This window comes from Bombus affinis, chromosome 16 (genome assembly GCF_024516045.1).
Source record: "Bombus affinis isolate iyBomAffi1 chromosome 16, iyBomAffi1.2, whole genome shotgun sequence".
Taxonomy (NCBI): Eukaryota; Metazoa; Arthropoda; class Insecta; order Hymenoptera; family Apidae; genus Bombus; species Bombus affinis.
In genome coordinates, this window is record NC_066359.1 from 7,988,599 (window position 1) to 8,015,295 (window position 26,697).

The window sequence follows — 26,697 nt, forward strand, 5'->3', positions numbered from 1 at the left end:
AAATAATCAAGTAAAAAAAAAGAGAAAACAAAAAATAGTATGATAGCTAACAGTAGTATAGTAGTGATATAGTAAATAGTAGTAGAGGGTACGAACTAGGGAATATCAATGACAATGTTAAGGAGTAATTAAATGGGTAATTAGCGCTAGCATTAATTATAATAATAGTGAATAGGTAATAATAATAGTAATCTTAATAAAAAACAAACGCGTGGCGATTAAAGAGAGATAGTCAATTAATTAATAGCGACGACGAAACTGTCGTATGCGTGTGTTGTTTCTGTTCGTATTCGTTTAGACGATAAAAAAAATAGGCTACATAGGTTAATTATTCTTAAAAAAGAAACAAAAGAAGGTTGAACATCAGATGAATAAGAAAGGAAGAAAATATATATATGTATATATATAATAAAATTAATATATATATATATCATATATATGTATATATATATAACAAAATTGATATATATATATATATATAATAAAATTAAGATATATATATATATATATTTATATTTATATATATATAAGTATAATGTATTTGTTCAAAGGCGACGTGAACGCAACGCATCAATAATAGCGGAAATCAACGAATCTACAATATGCTCTGCTTCGGGCAAGTTGTAGGGAATCGCGAAACACGTGACCCGGAAGTGACCATATTAATTTTCACTTAAGTGAGCATTGCCTATTTTTTAAAAAATCTTTTCTATTGAAGAACGATAGCCGTATTTTCGTTCGTCCCCCTCTCTGACGAAATTCCATTTTCTACTCTTGAATATTTCCACGTACAATTTTTCCATTTTATTTTTCAATTTATTTTTCGTTTTATTCATTTATGTAGAAAATATTCGACGAGTCTCGAGGGAGAAATACGTAGTTTCATTCAAAAGAAAAATTTGTTCGCAACTTTCGGGTTGCGTGAATCGCGAGTATTTTTCGAGGATATTTTTTTACGGGGCGTAAATGTGCTTGTGTGTGTGTGCGGGGATGGCTCCGTTCGGTAATCGAGGTATAAAAATCCGTAAATAGTAAATCGTGTATAATAATAAATCGTGTCGTGCCGAAAGAAGACACGTGGAAGAGCGATCGTAAACGTGTCCCATACTTACTATCGGTTTTCTTTTCGGAGTCAACTCGATTCGTATGGTTGTGTGCGTCTCTGATTGGCCTCTGTGTGTGTGTGTGTGTGTGTGTGCGCGCGCGCGCGCGCACGCGCGCCTATGTACGTGTATTGTGTGTTCAAATACGAAGAAACGCGAACGTGAACGTGAACATGCGAACGCAATTCTGATAAATGCTTCGCGTAGATCGTCGATCGTCGTCGAGAAACATTTGTTAAAAATTCAACCATTTTATGTGATTTATTTAATTCTACTTTTGTTAATTCGATTTTTTTTTCTTTTTTGAGATTTTTATTTTTTGTATTTTCTTAGAATTTCTAGGTATCTTAATTTTTATTGTGTTGAGTTTTTGGAAGTTTCTAAGTCTCGACAGTCTAAGTCTTGAATAGAAAATGATTGTCGTCGATTGTTTAACCTTCCTCGGGTTCTTTTTCCCAGGATTTCTGAGTTTCCCAGGGCTTCGGAATTCGCAATTTGAGGCGGAAAGAGCATTGTGGAATTTCAAAATACTTTGAAATTTTTGTTGAAATGTCTATATAGAGAAAATACTAGACAGTACTAGATATAGAATATCAATAACAGTTGTCAATATTTAAAGTACCTGTACAACATCATTAAAATCAACAGTCTTAAATATCAGAAAATAATATTTGTCCAGAACACTAAGAGTGTAATAACAAAAACTCGTAACTTAAGTGAAACTTAATTCTCTTAGAATAATTATTTAAAATTTGTATTTCCTTGGCAAAGTAGTGTAAAACGATCCACATTTCCAATTCCACTCACAAAATTGTCAATCCTTCGAATCTCAATCAAACAAACATTCTACGATCCGCTGTGCTACTTCCAAAACAGATGTCTAAAAAAATAGATATCACGATCCATAAAAAATCTACCTCTATCATGCAAGTCACACATGACACATTTAGAAGTTCGTTTCTTGAATAAAAATACAACTAAAAAATCCATCTTACTATTTTTTCTTGATTACGGTTTCACGGATAGGATTCGACGACGATCGATCGACGAGAAAACGAGTTTTCTTGGCTGCCTCTGCTTTCGTCCCTGGACTGGGTATCGATCGCTAAATCTCCTGATCCAATTCTCCCTAATAAGAAAACTTACTACGAAACAGCTTAACCTTTAAAACACCCGCTCGGACAAATCCACGGAATAATCCACCGCGGCATCTTACTATGTGTATATTCCTGTGTACAAAAAAGCAAAAATTGATTTGTCTTACGAGCTGATTGTGACTTGCAACGCAATTCCTGGCCCACGATTCCGATTCCCTTGATCGTTTCTCTAGTGTACTTTTCCATCTCGTCTAAAAGAAATCTTTTCTTACCAATCTAAATTCTAATAAAATTATCGATCTTCCATTGTTTCTATCTGTAACATATTCACAATTTCCACTTCGATTCTCAGTTAACGATTCCAAAAAGAGCAGAAGAATTTCCAACAACACCAATATAAAAAAAAAGAAACTGAACACGCAACCAACCAAAAGAAAACGCAAAAAAGTGGCGCGACGAAAGAGAACTCCCACGGTCGTAACAAAAAGGCTAGAAGAGTGCTCGAGGAAAAAGAAGTAGAAGAGAATACTGGAAGAAGTCCAGCGGATACTAGAAACAACAGTTGCTGAAAAACAGTAGCAGCTTTTACCGTTTCAGAAATTCCCTTATAATCATCCATGTATTTCCTTTCCATTCTTTTTCTTCTTTCCTTCATTTTTTTCCATTTTCTTTTTTTTTCTTTAAATATTTGTTTCCTCCCCTCGAGAATTATCGATACAGAGAGTCGAGTGATTGTCGAGTTCAACTATACATTATAGTACTCGTTAAGATCTGGAGGCTTAATTAGAAAGGGGCAAGGGATGGGGGGCTACTACACAAGTCTAACACGCTACATCGTGTGTACACTGTGTACGTATGTGTATGTTTATGCATGTATGCGTTTGCCTGTGTTTTTTTTCATCATTATACGTGTCTCACGATTTTTTGTTTCTTTTTAAATCATTTTTTTTTTTTATTATTTCTGTGTTTTCGTCCACTTAACAACTACCCTTAGATAATCCTAATGTTCTGTCTCGCGACTGAACGCTCCCATCCTAGTCGGTAAAGAAGATCGTCAATATTATTTTTCCCTATATATATTCTTTCTTCTCTTTTGTTTCTGTTTGTTGCTGTTCGAAATTCGATTCGATGGGGTCGTCGAGAAACTCTTTCGTGTTAATTAATTAGGCTTAATTTTCCAGCTTTCTCTTCCCAGTTTTCCTTTCGCGTTTTTCCGCTTTTTTTTTATATATATCGCTTTTTTGGCAATCATATCGACGTCACAACGACTATAACGACCAGCTAACGACCGATAGAAGTCCGGCTTAATCGAGGCCCGTATGAGAGAAGCGACATTCCACGTCGTCTCGTCTCGGAGCCTCCTAATGTCTATTACAGCGGCCGTAGAAGAGAAAAGCGGACAAAAAGATCGCAGAATCACTCAACAGGCACACCAGAACGTCTATCATCCTGATCGATTTCTCATCGAGGCGCCGCTATGCCATGAATAACAAAAAAGAGAAACGACAACAACTTTGGAGCGATCCCAAAGTACAACATTATTTTTCTACGAAAAAGCGCGAATTTTTTTATTATAGATTTAACATTGATATGTCAGCGACTTTATAAGAATTTGAAAATTTACAAAGAATAAGGAGTACGAGAAAATTCAGATACTTTTGAATCGATCGTCGACCACGTGTGTCTCTTTTCAGCTGATAGCGTTCCTCTTTCATTGAATTCGTGTAACAGCCATATAACAGCATATGGAGAAAAGCTTGCTCGAACATCGTGAGAAGCGTCCCTTCACTATCTGTGTCTGTTCGTTGGAGATTCGAGCGAACAGCTGGCCCTGGTTCCCTTTTAGTTGTATCGTGAACGACGCCTAAGGCCCTGATTAGGCAAGCAAACTATCCTGAACTTTCAACGAGGATACACGCACGTAAATTCCTTCATACGCGTCTTTCGGATATTCCCTGGATTCGTTCATTCGTTCCATTACATTCGCTCTGTCCCTTTTTCATATTTACTTTCGTTCGTTCTTTCTTTCGGTTTGTCGTGCTCAAATCTCATCGTGTCTCTAATATATATATATATTATATATATGTATATGTACCGCGTGTGTTACGACAGATTCGTAATAGATTAACTCTTCTCTGCTCAATTTATCCATTAAACCGTTAACGTCGATAATCCTAGTTCCTTATCAGTTATTAATAAAATATAGATTATTGGGATGCAGCTGCTGCGCACTTTTGGACACACTTGTTACATTGCGATATATCAAATATATATATATGTATTGTATAGGTTTCCATGTGTATTTGAACGTGTGGTTTGAGTACCGTTTGAATGTTTTTGATCCGTATTTCAGGGTGTTTGAGGATGTTTGAACGTGCATGCACGGCGTGTACACGTGCGATGGTTTGTCCGTGTTTCGTGTGAGGGTGTTCGCGATCGGTGTGGGTATACATACGTGCCTCTTCTTTAATTATTTATACTCCTAATAACCTCTGTAGGCTAAGCTTCGTCTACTGCGTGGCTCGAACCAGACCCCGAATTTCCTTGGTCCGAACAGGTTTTTGCTTTCAATGGATTTTCTCTTTGTGTGTTTAACGTTGGAAGTTTCGCTTCAAATTTCGAGCACCCTGGATCTCCTTCTTAATGACTAACTTGGCATTTCACATCCTGATTGCTGTTAACCTATTGGGGCTTTGATGCTGGATGTTTGACCATCGTTTTTGCTAAAGTTTGAAAATCTTTATATTTAGACTTGTAGATAGGGTCTAACATTTTCAATAACCATTTGTTGAGTTCGAAACATTTCAATTTGATTATAGGAATAAATTAATTGAACGAGCAGTTAGATTTTAGATTTATATTATTAGACGTTGATTTTATTTATTTCGTATTATTTCTTCTATGGTATTATGTAAAACGAGTAACGTGGATACTTTGTCAAATCTTTAAATATGTTCTGTAAATTTCGTGAAACATACAATTTGCAATTCGACTGCAACTTATTTGAACCTAAAAGGAGGTATCACATCTCGCGATATTGCGAGATATTGATAAAACGTGCGATTCTATAATGATTGGATAAAAATATTCGATTTGTCAATGATGCTATGATATATTAATCTGAAATAGTATACTAATATCATAATGTTATGTATTAATAGCACAGTAACATTATAGTCTAATAATAAAATACTATATTAATAAGGGTATGCTATCTTAACAAATGTCACTGAATGATGAAATTTGTTATTTGTAACAGCACAAACAAAAACATGTTGCATCTTTACCCTCTGAATAACTTTCCACCGAGATTATCAAATTCCACGGTTAAAACAGTAGAAGGAGAGCGCAGGGTGTACAGTTAGCCGGGATCTCTTCAACCATTACGCAACCGTATCTAAACTTTCGTCCCGATCGAGATCTTCATCGAGATCTTCGTCATTATTTGGTCTCTTTCGTTTCTATCTCTCTGTTTCTCATTTTCTATTCATATAAAAATACGTCGTCTATATGAGGAAGTCGCGGGCGAACGCGCGTCGAATAATCTGTATACATAATATATTTGAACGGCTCACGTAGAAATTTCGCAAACGAGCTTTGTCAATTTCTTTCTTATCAATTCTCCACAATATTTTGTTTGAACTTGGTCTGAAGAAATTTCGGAGCCTGAATATTTGCGACACCATGTAGCGAGTGCTGGCTATCCCAACCCTCACCTCGGCCCCCCTCAACCCAGCTAGTGATAATACTCCATATGTCTGAACCCTCTACAGGGTGTGTTTGTTCCTCAAGGAAATCAATTAACCCTTTCAAACCCCCGCAAATTATGTCAAACACAGAAGTATTCAAAATTGAACAAATACGTTTGAACCAATATTGCATAATTCTAAAAACTTTCGAGAAAATGAAATATATTTTAAAACAAAATTTTCAGTCAATTTTTCAGGCTATTAAAAAGAAGAAAGACGAAATTGAGGAAAAGAGCTACATAACGTTGTGCTATATGATACGAACACCCTGTAGACACCCACAGAATTCATAACAATCTCTTAAAACTTTTACTACTGTCCTCTAAAACGGAAATCGAGCTTTCTTCCCCTCTGATTCCGGAGAAACCAGGCAAAAAAACGAGGAAATCATTGTCATTGCGTGCTTTCAACGTCCGAAAGAATCAGTGAACGAGTTTTAACAGTGATGGAGGAGTAGCATGTTTGGGTTTCACGCCGAAAGAGCTCGAACGTCTTCAGGACGTGCTTCAAACATTGTCAAACGGGATCAAAATCCTTTAAACGAAGGAAGAAAACAGCAAACGTCCGAGAAGAAATAATTCGAACTCGTTCAGCGTAGACCAACATGTATGAATGCATAGGTTTCTGTCAATGTGTACATGTGTGAGCGTGTTTGAACGGGAATGTGTTCAGAAATTCCTCGAGAACGCTAGTAAAATGAACGGAGAATGTAACGCCTGCGACGGAGCGTGTTTTTATTTGCTTTTTCATTTTTTTCTTTTTTCTTTTTTTTTTTTTTTTTTTTTTTTTTGAAAATTGCTCCGTCGCTGTAGCGACTCGTTTACACAGGCTTTTCAGGTACGCTTGCAAACATTGTGCTGGGAATACTATTGTGCGCCAGGCCCTCGATCGATCATTTCGCGCGGGAACATCCAGAGGACCGACAGTTTTGTGCGCTTGCGACTGGACCAGCCGCGAATCGATTGAAAGAGCCCGTTTTTCTTTGTTTATAGATTTTTAATACTTGAATGAAACGATAAACACATGCTAAAACTGCGAGGCAACTCAAGAGCGAAGCTGACGCTCAGATATTGCAGACTGTCAAGGAAGAACGTACATGAAAAATTTTGTTAACCGAAAATTTGATTTTATTCAAATAAAAGATCGGTATATTGTAGAGAATTAATGTGGATTATTTCTCTGTAACTTTAAATAACAAAATATTTCATTCTAAATTAATGAATATCGAATTTACATTTGTGAATGAATAGTGGTAATTGGAATGATTGATTTTTCCATAATATTCTGTCAATTAATTAAAAATATTTACAAAATTGTATTCTTTTCGTATACTATACTGAATGCGTTCCAATTTTCTCTTATGTTACAAAAACTGAAGTTTCGTTATTAAAAGTTTAATACTACTTCATACCACAAACAAAAAATGTTTTTGCAGTTCCCAGTAGTTTATAGTAAAAATTCCGAACCAATAATCTACACTAAAACGTAAGAAGACTATTACTAATTAATCCAATTATTATTATGTACGATTTATTTAATTCTAAAGAAAGAAAATACGGATATCCTTAATTTTAGTCCCCTCCACAATAGTTTCCGTACCCTATTACGTGTTTCAAAAATATATTAATATATCTAAAATTACTTAAACCAACCCAAATAAAAATTTCAGATACTGTCCAAAGTATATCATCAACGGTTTCCATATCTTACCAATCATTTCAAAAATATACCGGTTCACCCGGAACCATTAGATCCTTGAAATCAACTTAAATACAGAAAACCACTTAAAACAATTAACAAACATCCTCCTGAACGTCAGCATCGAGTCGAATACCAGAACCAAGCCCGTTCTGAGGAAGCCAAGAATTAGAAAAAAGAAAAGAAGAGGATATGCCAACCAAACTCTCATAAAAACCTAAACTCTAGCATGTATTCGTGTACAGCCAGTATATCATCGACGCGAAACGAGTTCAGATGCGTCCAGGATAGGATCTATAAATGCAGTCATCGGATTAAACAATGTAAATACATCAGAGATTCGAAAGACAGATCATAATAGATGCAAAGACTGGCCCCTTCGCTCATGCCGGCTACTCGCTACGTCTCTAACATGATTGGTCAAATTCTTCCCTCTCCACGAACCTCATCCAACGCCTTCCAATCACGATCGTTACATCTTTCAAGAAAGTTCACTATCAATTCGCTAGAGATTCTCTTCAAAGGCGTAGGATCGACGTTCGATCGTGAGGAACATCAGCTGGCTCGTCGAGAGACCCATCCCCTAGAGTCAACAGCTAGCCTACTTTGGCACAAACAACACTGCCCGGGCCGGCACTCGCTTTGTAATATATATTTTTTTTGTAGTTTTCTCGTTTTTTCATTATGCTTCGTCCGCCACACTCACTCCAGCCGCTTTTTGGATCAGTCACACTCGCGGAACAGGCTCTCTCACTCGCTCTCATCAGCCAGTAACGTCACGTTCATCTCTCTTCTTATACACACACACATACACACACGAACACGCACGCACATACACACACAATCTCTTTTTCTCTCTCTCTCTCTCTCTCTCTCGCTACCTTTCTACGATTGATATATGTATATTAATAAGATTTAATTGACTCCAACAGAACGTCGGTTAGACAAAAATCGACGGGGCCCGGGAACGAGTTGCGACGCCCCTGAATCAAAGCCAAGATGGCGCTGTCTGTTTCAAACAGCCAGTGGCGTCGCAACCATTTTCCTCTTCCTGGCCCAACCTTTTATCACGACTCTACGATACTACTGATAATCTGCGCTCCTTGACACGAGGATTCGATCTCGCTAATATCGCGCGCCACTCTCTGATCTTCTCTTTTGTGTAGTGTATATTTGTGTATAATTTGTGTATATAAGTCGTGACAAATTTCATCGTCAGGACTCATCGTTCTCTCTCCCCTTTCGAGCCTCCCTCCTCGTGATACCTCTACGATATTAATTTGTTACGCTCTGCGGACTATAGGCTACTTAGGTGTATACCATTATAGCGTTTCTATGTTTCTGTCTGTTCATGTATGTGTATGTTTACGTGTGCGTGTGTGTGTGTAGAAGTGTTTCTCTTATAATCTTATTATCTTACACGACACTAGCGCATCTTAACAACACAACAGACCAGCCCTACGAATAAAGATGCCCCTCTCTCTGAGTGCTCTCTGGTCAGATCGGTTCGTTCTACGTCGCCTGCGGGCGCGTTTCTTCAAGAAAAAAAAAAGGAATGCTCGGTGATCAGGAACTAATCGTCGACCGGACCTAAACACGAGCCTGAACCACGCGACGAGCTCGCTCTACTTATCGCTCTGTGATCTGTTTTCTTTTTTCTTTTTTTTTTTTGTTCTTTTTCTTTATATATTTTTATCCCTTAAACGGAGTCAAAGAATCGCGATTCGTCGCGCGATGGAACCGCTCTCTGCCGGAGCAATCCCGAACCAGCGAAAATATACCAGCTCGCGAAACACATGCGCGTGCCTCTCTAATTAGCGATATGTTCAACGGTCCTTCATCCACCCTCGTCAATGATACTTAACGACGGCGCGTTTTATCTCCTCCTCAGCCTTACTTATACGATTAAGAATCTACGCAATCCTAAGCACCTATCAGCTAAGAAAACCTGCATCTGAATGTCTCTGCGTTTTTCTGTGTTACCTATATGTGTATTGTTCGTGTACGTGTATATATGCGTATGTTTACGTGTCTTTATGTGTTTATACGTGTGATTAATACTTATTATATATAATATATATCGTGTGTTGAACATACAAATTATAAAAATACCACCTGCAACGACAGTGCGCCGCTCCGCCACGTGTGGGCAGTCGCGTCGCGAGCCAGCCGTATTATACGTCTACGTGTACACGTTCGAATCCAGCTCTCTCTCTGGATACTTTGAATACTGAAAGGGACTTTCTTTCTATTTTTTTTTTTTTTTTAGAAAAGTCAGAACGAAACAAAAGGGGGATGGTGTGTCGTGTCTGGACCACGAGGACGGCGACACGTGGCGGAGGAGACATCGAGAAATGATCGTCCCCTGTCCCTAAATCGATCCGACAATAATCGGCTCGCGTGTTTGGATCGGCCCCGGGGCAGAGGGCGCGAGTGTAGCACCTCGCGAAAGCTGCAAAGGGTCCCGTGACAATTAGCCTTAAACGACTAATCTGGCTTGGTACGCGCGCTACTTTCAAAGTCGATCTCCCTCGTTCTCGCTTCGATCGTACTCCATTTCCTTTATTTTTTTTCTTTTTTTTTTTTTTTTAATTTTTAGATTTTCATTTGATCGGATCCTTCGTCGACGAAGCTTTTTAGTTATTTTGTTTCAGCGCGTTCGAGACAGATTCTCGCGACGGTTAAAAGGTAGATGTGATATAATATTTATATATATATATCTATATATATTGAACGTAATTTTTTCTCTTCTTTCAGCACACACACACACGCAGATCCTGCGTGCACGCGTGTGGTTATTTGCGGGTCATATAACGCGCGAGGCTCGCCGCCAGAGCGCGTCACCCTTGTAAAATATATCATATATATATATAGATTTATGTGTATATAGAATATACCTTAATGCTCGAAAAATTGTTCTTAACTCTGTACAAGAACCCAATCGGCCCTTTTTCTTACTTCTCACCGAGCCCCTCCGTTTCCTTCTTTTCTTTTTCGTTAAAAACCTAGTCTCTCCTTCCTCCCTCTCTGAATAACATACACCTATCACGCAAAACACACTCTTCCTGTGTCTCTCCTCTCTCTTTTTCTCTCAATGTAAGATCGATCCTGGCTTTCTCCTTATCTCTGGCCTCGTGAAAGCCAGCAGTGTATGATTACTTTCTTAATATTTTCTCTTTCAAACACAACCCTCCCTTTCGCTGTTTCGCAGCCCTAATCCTTTTTTATCTTCGTGTATTTAGTTTTTTGTTTTGTATCTTTTTTTAATGTGTGTGTGTGTGTGTGTGTGTGTGTGTGTGTGTGTATGCGCGTGTGTATGTGTATGCATGTATGGAGATAACGAATCGTGTCTGTCTGTACGCTGTTCGAAAATGGTCTTAGAGACGGTCTGTCAAGAAAAATAGAAATGCACCGCACACGATCGTTAGCTCGTGCGCGTTTTGTATGTCCGCTTCGCAGAGGAAGCTTTGTTCCTTCGTTTCCCAGGTAAGATCCAGAGGTTGGCCAGCCAATGGCGTCGCGGTAATGGGACCAGCGACTGACCGCACACTCAGCGAGGATCATCATCATCGCTTGTTATCATCATCAGTCGTACACTGAGCCGGGTATCCAAAAGGGGACTAGGGCGTAGGGCTGGTACCACTGCCGGTTGCATATTTGTGACTCTTGTTAGATGTTGCTCTTGGAAAATGACACTCTCAGATGGTTGGATTCGCTCAGTTGGTAGTTGTGCATTTTCTGGGGAAAAAAGAAAACGGAACAGTTTGGGTTAGCATGATTTTTAAATAAAATAGGTTAACACATTTAATACCGCGTGGACTATCGGTGATCCACGGTGGACTTTTCATTTAGATTTTGTGTAAAAGAAAAATCGATCATAAAATGCTTCAGAATATAATCAGTCGATGTATAGCTGTCATGTATTGTGCAATTATAATACTACTCACGGTCCATACGATTTGAATGAAGAGTCAAAACGAAAATGGTTCTTTTACCGTTTAACGTGTTAAGTAGGCCATTTGAAAAGTCTCGTAAAGGTAATATCGAACAGCTTCGGATGATAGTATTCTTAACATCCAACGTAATAATATTACGAGCAAAGCTGAAGGTACTAGTAACGTCATATTTAACAATAAATAACTGGTTGGCTTCGATGAAGAAACACGAATGAAACGCGTGGAAAATGACGAACAATTATTATTTTATAACGAGTTTTGAAACATTGTAATTTCGCACAAACTTAACATAGATTTGTTATGTATAATTTCGCGCAATTGTAACAGAGGCGAACATCAGGAACCAGTGACTAAACTAATTACGCCACTGATGAATTTTCATCGAATAAACAATAATAAATGGGCTATACATACACAAGCAACGTCGTCAACATGAAACAAAACGAAAACTGCAAGTATATTCGAGCTAACTATTAAATTAATCAACTTTCGAGTTCTAGATTTTACATTTTAAAGTCGAATAGAAATGTTAGAATCGAACGAAATTAAAAATTTCAAATATTAAATTCTCGACAATAATTTAAGCTCGTAGCGAATTTAAAAAAAGGCAATTAAAACTTACGATCAAAGCAGCTACGGCGTCGTCCATGCTGGGCATCTGTATGAGCGCCATTTTTCTGTCTTTTGGGAAGAACTTGAACGCCTTCACGGTGAAGCCATTTTTGGTGAACGCATCCCTGATCTCGTCTTCAGTCACAGTTGTACTAAACACATGCCAAAAATATTTCACTGTCTTATATAATATTACAATCATATTTATTAATTTACGATACTATATATTGAATTATTTAATAGCGCATATCTATAAGTAATATTCTAATATTTGATTATTAATTCTACGTACATAATATTTTAACTATCAAATATCGGAACATTGAATTATCCAATATAGAAATATTAAGGAATCTAATTTAAAAAAATTAATTACGTAGCGTTATATTTTGTATCGTACATTAGCTTTTAATTGCAGAAAAACAAGGATAAATTTGAAAACGATTTACTTACGGAATATTCGATAAATGCAGAGTGGAGCTCGGTGGATAGATATTCTGATAGTTCTTAGAGCCCGGTTTCTTGAACCGATGAAGAGGACTATTGGTATAATCTTTCGTCAATCCAGCGTCTGGTTGGCCCTCCTTTGGTAACTGTACCGTCTGATGTTTGCTCAGCATTACCTTGATCTGCTTGCCAAATACTCGCAATTTGTCCATGTGTGTCAATGCTGTGATTTTAAACAAATTGTCAATACATTTCTCACCACTTTCATTTTAGTATTATCTCGAATTTTCTAAATTTTCTCCATTTACAAATATCGTAATTCTTTACTTTCGACAGTTTAATAATTCTCGATACTACGTAAATTATTAAAGAAGAATTACCTAAGTGCGCCTGATGCGGTTCGGCCATTTGAATCAGTGCCGAGTCCTTCTTGTTGTAGAGAATCTTCACACGCTGAACATCCCCGTAAACGCCTACATGCACAACACGCAACACATCGTTTTAATCAGTCCGATCTCGTTATCAAATTACGAGCGTCTAATCATTATCGAGTTTTCGAAGACGAAACGGGACAATAATATAATAATAATCGGTAATAATAATCGATCGAGAACGGGGTACGATCGGACAAGATCTGGGACATGCAAATAGGCAACCGGTTCAGCCACCGATTTTATTCAAAGCTCGTGCTAAATGTTTCTCATAAAATTTTATTCGTATGCAAGTTTGTTTTATATTTTTACACAGAAGTTTTATAAAAATTTAAGTACTACGGTAGTCTCATAACAATTATAGTTCTACAGAAGTTTTATAAAAATTTTGTAAAAATAAAATTTCTAAATTTTTACTTTGAAGAATGAAACTCTTTCAGGCTCGGCTGAATTAAACATTATATAAAATGGCTGAACCGTTTGGCCCGCGAGAAGTGAGCTCCTATGGAGATATTACGATAAAATAAGCGAAAGCTTATGTAATATTAAAAAAGGTGTCTGGAACTGATATTAATAAAATATTAATGAAACAATTTAGAAGAGATGCTTGGAAATAGAGAACGTGAAAAAAACGGTGTTGCTGATGAGAATCGAACAATGATCATGGGGGTCGTGGTGGGTGGGCGGGGGTGAAAATATCGATGAATGAGATTGCGAATAAGAACAGTTATAGCGAATAAATAAAATAATAAAATAATAAATCAATAGAATTGAAGATCGGTAAGAGACGAATAAAAATAAATAAAATAATACCAAGAAAATTCACAGAGGTGAGTAAAATAATAAAAATAAAATTAAAATTAAAAAAAAAAAACAATAAAAGGAAAGAATAAAATAAAAATCATAAGTACACGTGACGAGGAGAGTGATATAATGATTTAAATTTTCCACAAAAATACTTTTTCTCAAAAGACCAGCAAAAATATAAAAATGTCAGAAATTAACAAAATAATCATGACGTACGATCGATGATTATAGACTATATACATATATATTCTCTGTTCGTGTTCCCATGTATCACATATGTAATAAAATTTTGTAAAAAAAAAAACAAACAAATAAATAAACAAAGGAAAATATTATTATTAATATTTAATTTTATTTGTTCACTCTCCAAAAATGCTCACAGTTACTACTGATCCATGTAAAAACACGTCTAAGGAATGTCACTGTGTAAAGTGTGTTTGTGTGTTGCGTATGTGTCAATGTATTCCGCGAGTGTAAATATAATAATTAATAATGTAATATAATTAATAATATAAATGTGGAGACGTACCAAACAGGGTAAAGAGAGCGTCAGGCGTGACCATCTACACAGAGAACAGACAGAGTCCAGTCAGTAGTCAGCGAGTATAATAGGATTCAAATGTATAGTGTTGGCACGCGCACAAGTTTCGCTGGCCTCACGTGTATACGGGCCACTTTTGGACCTTACAGATCTTCCAGATCATTTACTGACTTTGAAGAATATATCTGACCAAATCGTGTCACTATGACGAATCATTATAAAAACATAAAATTTCAAATCTAATACAATTTGAACAAATTGTAGAAATTTTACTTTTGAATTTTTTTTTTTTTTTTTTTTTGAATTTGAATTTTTATTCAAGTGGATTCTTATCGAATTCAAGCTTTGTCTAATTTGGATTTTTGGAGATTTTTTATTATTACCGAAATCAATCTCCATTTCATTCAATTCTTACATACTTCGATTTTTATAAAATCCAATTTTCAATTTACAATGACATACATTTTTTTCTAATTCAAACATATAATATAATTCTACGACTTTTATGTAATTATTTTCGGTACTTTCAGAAATGCAAACTTTTTATCGAAATAATTTTTAACCCCGTAGATCATCTTCTGACAATTTAAAGAATAAAAAGTAAAAAATATGAAATTCTTTCTATCTTCTGATTGAATTCTAAGGAGCATCCAAAAATTTCACCGATTAGAAGGAAAAGAAATTTTTCTAAAAGAATCTCGGAATCACAGTGACCACAATTTGTATTAAAAAAAAAAAAAAAGCAGATACAGAATGAAAGTCAGCGAAAGGGCTGGAATTTCTTTTTACAGTCGATTTTCCTGCGGTCGCAATCGAAAGAGGAGAGAACAGGAGAGAACAGAGAGAGACACAGAAAGACTTAGAGAAGCAGAGAAACAGCGGGACCTTCTCGTCAATATGAATCCCTCGCGGTTCTTATCGTTTCTCGATACAGTGATATCACGTGGGGTTAAAGAGAAAAAAAAAAAACATTTAAAGGAAGAATATCGCAAAAATATGTATATGGATAGACCACACTATTGTCACAGAGGTCACACAGTTAAAAAAGCATGTCTTTCGAATTAATTCACCTTCTACTAATAAACTTTATTCACGGAATAACGTGTTACATTATGTTACATATAGCTTTTTGTATTTTTTGAAAAAGTAATGTTTTTCACCTGTGTCACTTTTGAAACAAAAGGGTGATATGTATTCAATCATCCACAAAAGTTTTCGTACACCCTGTAGGAAGGCTATTTTTATTCCAATAAAATAGTAAAAAAATTGCATTACAAATATCGTTGTAATATGTTATATTCTATCATTAATAAATGTTAAGAAATGTGAATAATAAGGAAAAATATTGGACGGCATTGTACTATGTTTTATATATATATATATATAAATAAAAATTGCCTTTTTACAAGGTACAAAAAAATTTGCGCGGTAGACTGTATTTATATATAAAAGAGAGAGGATGATAGACATAGTAAAAAAAACACTTGATCGTTTGCTCGCCAGAGGGAAAAGACACTCGGTTTGGAAGCTTGTGCGCGCGGCGCAACGATAGTAGTACACATAGTTATAGTACAGTAGTGACAATAGTTGCAGCTGCGAAGTGTGACGTTGACATACAGTTTCTTTGTAAGGCGCCTTTCATTTCCACGTGGGCCAATATTTTAGTATCTAGTACTAATAATTCTACTAGTAGAAAAATTGCAGCGGTACTACTAGACGCTAGTAGTCGGTATGTAGTACTGCTACAATAAACAATACTAGTAGATAGTGTATAAGTCTAAATACTAGTAGGTAGTATGCAGCAATACTAGTAGATACTAGTGTATACTTTATACTTTAGTAGGCACACGCTTATATGGACTGGGAAGTTCGGAAATTTATATTCCTTTCATTAAACTGAAAGAGTTTGAGGAAATATTAGATTGAGTATGAAAATAGGCAAATTTGATGTGGCGTAGATATAGCAGAATTTTATTATAGAAAGATTTACTGCAAGAGAAGTGAATTTAGATGATGAGGGAACCATGATAACATAGAAATTCGAAACTTTGCAAAGTTAAAACTTCTAGATTAGTATTTTCAATGTAAAATTGTACTAAAATTTTCATTTCACGAGGTTTATCTTAACATTTACGATTTCCACATAATTTTCAGAAACAAAAGACGCCTCGCCGGAAGTAACGTTGCGATTAACAACGTCACGAATTACTCAGGACAGAGGATGATAACGTTCGGAACGATATCTATATATGTATTTCGAAAATATGAGGGGTGGGGGGGGGGGGGTAAAAAAAGGTAAGATAAGAAGGGACGTGACGCAAAGAGGGCACATACGCATCGAGAACTCGATTTATTTTACTTGTCGAACCCAATACTCTATTCAAAGATTAACAAAAATTTATTTAAAAATAAAAATGTTCGCTTATAAATGCAAAAATATAATCGATTATATTTGAAGATACATTCAGAAACGCTCGACAAGGAAAATTCGAGTCCAGGGATGGAGAAACTGCTAGAGTTGCCTACGTAGCACTACATTATAATTATATCGTTGTATTTAGGTGAATTTTTAGTAGATAAGTACATACCTAAGCCATTTTCGTGTACATAGACAGACGCTGAGAGAAACGAAGAATGTAAAATGAAAATGTCTTCTCTTTTAATCTTGATGTAATTAAAAATTGAATTTGAAAATCAATTTGTATTGAATTTTAAAAATCGAAAAATAAAAATTGGAAATTCACAAAAATTATATTCCTTGATTTAATATAAATTATAAAACATCAACATTTTTACCTTTGTCATTAAATTTTATTTTCGCTATATTATTATATCTATATACTATATTATTTATATTAATAGAATGAAATTGAGCAAAGGAAATATATTTCCAGCTTATTGAGGAAAATTATAGAAAATAATTTACCAATGATTACAAACTGGTGTATCGTGGAATTATGTTATCAATTGCAATTCATTTGTAGAGAAATCTAATGGTCCATTTCTCTCAGCGTTAAGTGAAAATCATCCTAATTGAAAGCGTACAGTACGTCGATCACAATTTGCGTATTTTATTAATGTTTATTTTGCTCAATATGTGACAACGTTCTATACGCTTTAGCGGCGTTCCGTTGACAAGGCGCGAAGAAAAATTCTATCCCGTTAATTCAATGAAATTTCGTGAAAATATAAGAAAAAAAGCAAAAGCAATAATAAAGATTCAGCAAAATCTTTTTTATTTATATTGCAAGTGCCGATAATCACTATTTAATTCTACGCTTTAATCAAAATGATTATTAATTTATGTATATAACAAATTATGAATAATTTTCCCAATAAAATTAAAAGAATAAAAATATCCACACATTACAGTATGAATAATAATATCAAATAATAAATCATAATTCTCTTCAATAGTATGAAAAGAACGAATATTCACATACTTTAATGAGCTTCGCAATATTTTATGAGCAACTCGAAATTAATCACCAATTAAATGAAAAACAAAAAGAAAAACCAATTTTCCTCAAATATTTCCAATTTTTTCTTACGCTCCTTGATATTTTAATTCTTCCAACAGTAATTTTTCTTCGTGCCTCTTCTTGAATCTCCATGTCCTCGACCACGTCACAGAACAATTTCATCGAGTACCATGAAAAACCACTCACCTCTTCGTTGAGATTGCTGACGAGCAGGACCGCGGAAGTTTGCGCGTTTGTAGGGACGCGTACTCCAAGGCCAGCTGCACCCAGAGGGAACCCACCTAAGCCAGCCAATCCGCCGGTAGGTGGGACCCCGTTGTATGGGCCCGCTAAGGGCGAGGGTAGACCGTGCATGGCCGCAAAGGGCGTGGGCAGCACACCCGGTGCCCCTGCAATGGACTCTACTTCAGGAAATTTACAAGCTATAGTTAGCACCGTTTCTCTAATTGGAATTTGTGGCGGTGGACCAATGGTGGGTGTACTAGCGGAAGAATCGACTTGCTGCTGAGGGAACTCGAGGTCACGCGAGACAGAATCGAGTGGACCTATATCTGGGCTGACGAAATTATTCCAATACTTATGGATACTTTTTATGAATAAATTTGACTCGCGACGTTATAAGACTCGACTATCGAAATTTGGAACAAATATAGAAATAGATGTAGATACAACAATTTTTTAAATCATTATTGTGGAATTTATCTGAAGTTTATTTCGGCTATAAACATGTACCATTCGAGAAATTTGCTTGTTTGGTAAATTCGGGAAATTAGTATCGTTCTCTGAGTACGAACAATGGAGTATCGTATTGAAAGAATAAAAAACATCTTGCTTTCGTTTGATACCAAGCCACAAATGACAATGACAATTTAGGGAAAATTTGAATAATTTTAATTTGTACTCAGTGTGTTATTACGTAAGATATAGGATGCACAGAACAAAATTAAAATATCCCGAAAGTAAATGAAAAATAGTAAATGCTAGAGTCTGTCAATTTTTTGAAACTTCACATGCCAAGTCGATTCTTTCGCCAAACGAAAATTTTCTTTTATGTATTTGTGGGACTCTGTGGGATGCGATATAGGGAACCCTTCGATTTCGTAAACTTTCGACGTTGAAGATTGTTTAAATTTTAAAATAATCCGAAATTGTTAAAATCGAAGGATTACCTGTACTTCTCTCATAATAAAATACAATTTCAACAAGAAACAAATTCAGGAGGTAAAACTATGTTAATTGATACAACATTAACAAAATTCTTTAGGCATCTCAACGTGATCTGACAAAGAAGCTCTTAAATCTGAAACCTTCCTAGGTACTTTCATATAACTTATACTAGACTGCACAATTTAGAAACTTAGCGAACAATCCCTTTAAACTTCAACAATTTCGCACCTTCACTGTCTTTTAACGCTCAAAATCTTTTAACTCAACTATTTAAATCTACATAGTATCATCCGCATAGTATCTCTAATAAAAATCTTCGAACACGTTCCAAATTCCAATCGCCTCTATAGAGAAAAAAGAAACAAATTATTACAAGTTTCAAAACGAACCCTCATTTATACTACTATGATGAAAAAATGAATCCAATAAAATTCAAGAAGAAATACAATGAAATAACAAAACAATCGAGAATGTAGAAACAGGAGGAAAGATCGATGATAGGTAATCGTCAGGCTGTATCGATCAGCAGTGGCGTTGCAGCGTAATTAATTAATTTACCCCAGGAAATAATACTGTCTAACCGCGTGCAATTCGATCCCCCACGGAAATGAAACTGAAAACGAGCGGCAAATTGGAAACGGACCGATCGACTCGATATAACAATTTATCATAAACCGCGGGCGAGACACGCTATTAATATAATTAATTCTAATGGACTGGACCGTTCTGGATACACGGGACTAATTGATCGATCGATTTTTATGGGTTCCCTTGACGATCGATGTCGTGTGACAACTTTATTAGAGCACTGGGTGTACATAGGGATGCATAACATGTAATGTGTTATTGGGTTTTTTATGGTTATCGATTGTTTTCGATTTTCGAATTTTGATAACGTCGTTTCAAAGTATTTAATTTCTATATTCTCTAACGTTCGAACTTCTCAAATTTCATGACCCCGGACATTCAAAAAAGTAACAGTAAAAATAATCCAATGTACTAATACTTTATATAGCTAGTTTTACCTCCTGAATATTAAATTAAGTATAATAGAAATCAAACATAAAAAATATTTAATAATTAATTTCATTTCAAAGAAATAAAGAAAACAAAAATAATAGAAAAGCTGTATCAAAAGATATCACGAATTAAAAGCAAACTGTTAAAAATAATATCAAAAAAAAAAAAAAATAATAATAATAAACCAGATTGAAATTTAAATAAAGCAACTTATTTTACCCCTTTGTTTTTATTTTTCTACGAAAATCCGAATTATTCCAAACAGCGTATCCATAAACTATCTTTCTTACTATTTTCATAAAAATTCTATAAAAATTCACGGTTCTCACCGGGTATTCTTGCGCGAGGCTGCGATCCAGCGCCCATTAACAACTGTGGAAGAAGCTCGCCGCCCAAAGCAAGAGAAGCCGCGTCCAAATTCGCGTCACCAGTTGGCAGAGACGGATTGGTATAGTCTCTCGACTTGTCATTGTTATACTTCACGTTCAAGTTCTGCATCTTGCTATAGTCGATGCGCAACGTGCAACAGGAATTATAGATGTTCTGACCCTCCAGCGACTGAAACAGAAATGAATAATAAAAACGTTAGCTGGAATGTTAGATCTTATGAAAGGAATATTATATACAGTTATGGTCAGTATTTAGCCCCCTGAGTATTTTATACTGAATTTAATTTTTTATAATTTCTCATTTATAGTATCGATTAAGTCGAGAGTTTATATTAAAGAATTACAATGGCCTGATATTAAGCGAGACACGTAGAATTAGCACGTGTAGTTAATAAACTTCAAGGACGCATTTCCAACCATAATCGCAGCCCATACTTCGTGTAATTGTAGAGCCAACTCCCAGTGCTGTTGGACTCTACCAGCATCCACCAATTACGCTAATTAGACCCTCCAACCCTTATTCGAATTACCACAAAACACAAAATCCAGTCAAGCCTTGCCTCCAGTGGAAACCGATATTCCACCGAAATGATTCGAGGGAAACCACGCGTGCCTCGTTCGCGTTCATTCTTCACTTTTCACCGCGAATAAATCGTCTGGCCAAAATCTACGCTAGAAAAATACTTCCGAGGATGTATGGCGGCCCGCTACAGCTCGTTTCGAATCAATCGCTCGCCCAAGGTCGTTCACTGCTAATTCCTAATCCTCCTCCCACTAATTAATCAGTTAGCGTGCTTGTAGCATACCGGTTTTAATCGTCGCTCGCTCAATGCCACTGTACCAACCGAAGAAAGGACAATGCTAATCATAGGGAGCGCGTTCATACATTTATATCAACGTCAAGCTACTTGTGTAACTCTAGTTGAAGATTACAAGAAACAATTTTTATATCTTTCACTCTTTCTACTCACTCTCTTCGCTCTGAATACTCTAGAAACAATTCTAATAATTATCAATCTAAATAATACTTGAGAAATGTATCACGAGTACGGCCATCGCCTAATGCTTCGAAATAAAGGTATAAGTTGGCGAAAAGGATGGTCAGAGGAGTAGATCCACGCCAGGGTGAATAGCTGTACGTAGGCAAACCGGTAATTATGTATGAAATTCATTAGCCCGTGTAAATATGGCCAGCGGAGAGATACAGCGAAGCGTGTACACGCGTGCATGCTGCAACAATGCACACGCAGGTCAAACACCATGGCCTCCGTCGAGCAGGGTTTGCTCTAGTCTACGCCTACGCGGAGAGTCGAACGCGTGCATACGTAATTAGACTGCGTCTTTCCAGCCCTGCAACTGCATTAGACCAGCTAGCTAACATTGTTATTAATAGGGCTGAAACGCGTTGAAAGGGCTAGCTTGCTGTTATCGTTATCCCTGCCTTGGCTCTATCCTAACTTGCCCGAATCATTATGGAAACGATGATTTCGGGATCTAATGAGTCGTTGGCTCGATGAGCCGGACTTTGGAATTTTGGAATTTTAACGTCAGGTGTTGTTTAATATTTGTTGCTTGCCATCGTTGATTGGCGTCAGGTTGGCGTTAGTATCTTAGTACTTATGGGAGTTACTGTCCGAATACTTTGAAATAATCGGAATTAAGTACGAGTTTGTTACGTTAATTTAAATATTTCTTCCTATCGGTTTGAGATAGGTTTGTATTGGTTTGATGTTGATTGTGAGCTTGATGTGTCGAAACCTTGGTATGCAATATTCTTTGTTGTATTAATCCATTAATGCCTGTTATACTCACAGAAATACGCCCGATATATACCATCATAGTAATTCCACAATGGGCAAACATCAAATGAACCTTAATAGGACAATATCTTGTCACGCAAAGAATAACGAGAGACAAAAAGTTCTATTTAACTCTATTATTACTCGTTTTTCTAAATATATGAATTCGTATAAATGTCGCAGTATACTCATCGCCAATCCGTCCATTTCCAAATACATTCTCCGGTGTTTGTTCTATAAACACAATTACGTTAATTTGCATTAATTCGACGGCAGAAGAATTAGTTTCGATTATTGCCATGGCCGGGCTAGCAAAAGCGCGCGTCGCGTTTAATTAATTGGCTGCGCGACAGGATAAATTTCAAACTGATTAGTCGGTCGGAAGGAAAATCGGGCGGAAAAATTCAATTGAAAAATATTCCGAGACTCTTGAACGCGAACGCGGAACTGCGCATAATACCAGACGCAATATTCCACGTCCTTCCTCTTTTTTTATCGTTTCTTTTTCTCTTTCTGTATGCCATCACACGGCGTAGCGAAATGGCAGGCTTCTATGACGTACAAAGAATACGTAATCTGGGTTAACAAAGTTGGTCGGATATCTGCAATGAAATTATTTTAATATCGTGCCCTGTCGCTCGAACGAATGGTATTAAGCTTTGAAAATAGTTTCGAAACTGAAAGGAGGGGGCAAACTTTCCGAAAGAGGCTCGATGTGCTGTTTTTTATTTCGTCGTTCCTCTTTCTCTCGTGAATTTCGAAACGCGATTGTAGAGAATAACGGCCCTACATATAATGGTGTAATGTATAATACTAAAATTAATATACTATATTATACGTTATAACAAAATAATAATTTATATACTGTATAGCAATATAATATTCATCGTTCATTGGAATAAATTTGTGTATAATAGTAAGAATAAAAACACTAATTTTCCAACAAAATCTTCATTTCTGATAAAGAAGATTATACAGAAGATAGCGGATGATCTTCTAATTTCTGTAGCGAAATATTGAAAGGTGAAACACTTTTGTGATTACAATCGTATAGGAGTAAGAAACAAAAATGAAATAATTCACAGGCGATATATAGGGTTAAACAAATAAACGAGAGATTCGAAAAAAGACTAAAATATTGTAGATTCACGTTTCAGTGACCAATGTTTCGTGGAACTCCATTAAACGAAGGGAGGGAAAAAGAACTGGCGAGTGGAGCACGAAGAGAGCACAGATGTCTCCGTTTCTCCCAGCCAGATTTTCTATCCAGGAGAATTTCAACGCGATTATTTGCATTTGCCCCGGACGGTGATGTAATTGCCTGCCGCGAAACGTATTTCGCCGCGTTCAATTAATATTTACGGTCCGCGAGCGAGTTCAAACAACCGGGATTATAATATCATCGCTGGATTAAGAGCACGCCGATGTTTCCGAGTTATGAGACTATAGACGTGGAAGATTGCCGAGGGCTCGTGTGTGTTTAACGCGGACTGTTTGCAAATGTGTGCTACGCACTTTGTATTTTATCGTTGGAATCGCGATCGAAGAATAATAGAATAGTTGACTTTAAGTTGCAATAAAAAATTCAGTATCTACATCGTACTGCATTTTACAATAAGAAATCAATAATTTTTGAAAAGTTATCAAAAATCATTTCGTTCCTGTTTAAATTCCAGTATTTTACAATAAATCGTTGGACTATTTTTATATTGTTGCCCGCACGAAGAAGATGTTAAGTTCCATTAAATTATTATTATCATTAAAAATATATTATTTACGTCATTTTAGTTTCTTTTCGAGAGAAATTGGAAGGAAGAGAGAATGATAAACACGATCGAAAGAGCAGCTTAGAGGGCCGACATAGAATTCCATTTAGTTTGAAAGCAAAGCCAGCTCCCTATAAAATGGAAAATTATACAGAATAACATTTTTCTTCGATTGACTTTAGAATCCCATAAACTCCGATCGATCGGAACTTGTTGATAGAAACCGGGGACTTATATCTAAGAGGATTGCGGTGAAAAAACAAACTCGAAAAAACGGGGAAACAGAGAATAAGGGTTCGTGAAAACAGTAAAAGTCCTTCGGCTACGACTGGAAGTCTTAAAATATCCCTGAGTACCAAGATTTTTTTAATTTAATTCACGAGCAACTTTCTCAATGAAATTTATCGAGAAATTTCTATCCTCTTCTATCATAAAATTATGAGGATTTTCTCGAGAGACTAGGCTATGAATCTCTGACAAATGTGTTAAAATAATCTCTTAATTATTATGAAATACTAGAACGTATAGAAATATGACTACAGATTTATGAATTTCGAACAGATATATCATAAAATTCAAACAAGAACTATATAGTATAGCGAATATAAGTAAAATAAAGCAAAGTATAAAGTATGGATGGTATATCGGAATATGAATGAATACTATTGTATATCCAAAAGAATTTATTCATTTGTTTAGATAAATATTTCAATCCGCTCCAAACCACTCGAAATCTCCTCGAAACTACCAAACGTGAGAAAAGGTCCAGACGTTAATTAACCTAAAAATCAAGATTCGAAAATCAACGTGGAATCGAATAGAGCCAGATGAAAAAAAAGACAAGTACTAGAAAAATATCGAAAAATTCGGTTGCTTTGATATCGAAACCGGCGGATAATTCTGGAAATAACGCGACAACCGCGTCGAGCAAGCGTGTTGCAGCTTAATTTTGGCCGCGAAAAGGGAACATTTATTACAGGAAACGTCGACTGGTAACCGGCTTTCGCGGATTTCCACTCGTCGAGTGGTCGAATTAGCGTTCGTTAACGAGCAGATTCGCGACGAAAATTCCAAGCGAGAAATCGCGGCGAGGACTCGGCGGATTCCTTGCTAAGAAGCGAGGCTACGTTGCTGGTTTTTGGAACGTTGTTGAGGTTAGATGGATTGTCCGAGGGAGAAGAGGTTTCCTCCGGGTGAATATTTCTTTGATTAAAATACAGTGGGATTTAAAAGTGAGCATATATGTAGATCTTAGACGAACGAAAATGCAAAAACTCTCACGTATATGTTGCATAAAGTGGCACGAGTGTTGCATAAAATTCATCGAAAAAATATAGAACAAGAACACCAACCAAGGAGCCTACGTTGCGTTAAGAGAGAAGATGTATCAATTAAAATATCTTGAAATATGCTATTTCGTTGGAAATATGTCATTTTTCCCTTTTACTATGCAGCAACAAATATTATCATCAGTCATATAGGATTCAAGCGAAAAACTTGTAATAAAATGACATACATACGAATACTAGTTGCAGAAATAAATTAAAAATATTAAAATATATGGTTTGAAGCTCCGAAATAGGAGCTGAAAAAAACAGAATCATATTTAACCCCATATATTTAAAAATATATAAAACTAAGAGGACACTTTAAAATATAAAAAAAACATACAAAAAAATAAAAAAAACAGTACTCCAACGCAACGCATTTTCTTTCTGATAAAAACAAGACTGGGGAGGAGATTAAAATTTACATTATTTGCCTCATGGCACCTGGACCTTCTAATGGATGACACTTCCGTTGGTATTCCACGAAAAATGTCGATCTGTCCCACGAGAGGACAAGGATAAACTGTGGCTGTAGGAGAAACACTGGTCTCCAGACTCGAGAAACGAAGAAGAAAAACGGAGAGAGAGGAAAAAGAGGGAACACAGAGAGAGGGTTGGATTTTTGCGTGCGTTTCGGCGGAAAAGTTTAAGTGGATACTCACCAGTTTGGCGGTTTGCGCCGACAGCATGTCCGCGTACTGTATTAGTGCCTGGAAAGTGTCTGAAACAAAGAGAAAAATATTTTGTTAGATTGGGTTACGAAAACTGTTAACTGATTCGTTCGGAAATTACGGAAAATAAAATATTAAAGCGCTACTTTGTGTACACTGGGTGATGAATTTCAATATTTAGAGAATATACTACGTATGTGTACTTACGAAGTATTTTAATAGAATTATTACGTTATGAATCGATTATGAATTATAATTTATATATTATCTGGTGAATATATTACGTACGTAACATGAAATAGTTTGAAATATCAATGGTGTAATGAGAAGTAAGCATAAAAAGAGTTAAAGAAACTAAAAATTTGTTAAATAGAAAAATATATGTTCTACGATATGAAAGTTCCAACAATCCTCTTAAAACGAAAATGGTAGGAAAAATACGTAGCAAAACAGGGATTATCGTTCGATTTTCGAAACCAAATGCCGTTCTCACGGTGGTTTGCGCCGGTGAAAATTAAATAAAGCCGAAATTAAATGGAAATAAAGGGAGATCTCACTGGATTCGTGGTAATATGTTGTGACACCGGTCACTTTTTCCCCTCTATGGAACAGAATTTTTATTATCTTCCCGATC

General features: G+C 36.1%; 1 protein-coding gene across 27 annotated transcripts in view; it reads right to left on the reverse strand.

The window, feature by feature from the left end:
* Nucleotides 1-1,392: 1,392 nt before the first annotated feature.
* LOC126925546 (polypyrimidine tract-binding protein 2) overlaps nt 1,393-26,697 on the reverse strand; it is a 417,994-nt gene continuing 392,689 nt past the window's right edge. For 25 of the 27 annotated variants that reach the window (XM_050741213.1, XM_050741209.1, XM_050741196.1 and 22 more), the window contains 8 exons: nt 26,055-26,113; nt 20,440-20,668; nt 18,110-18,327; nt 14,430-14,463; nt 13,043-13,135; nt 12,669-12,885; nt 12,226-12,367; nt 1,393-11,385 (listed from right to left, as the gene is read on the reverse strand). In XM_050741213.1, coding sequence (XP_050597170.1) covers nt 11,317-11,385; nt 12,226-12,367; nt 12,669-12,885; nt 13,043-13,135; nt 14,430-14,463; nt 18,110-18,327; nt 20,440-20,668; nt 26,055-26,113 — 1,061 coding nt within the window. In that variant the 3' untranslated portion in view covers nt 1,393-11,316. The remainder of the gene's footprint in view (nt 11,386-12,225; nt 12,368-12,668; nt 12,886-13,042; nt 13,136-14,429; nt 14,464-18,109; nt 18,328-20,439; nt 20,669-26,054; nt 26,114-26,697) is intronic. The other 2 variants (XM_050741202.1, XM_050741201.1) reach the window with 2 other exon arrangements.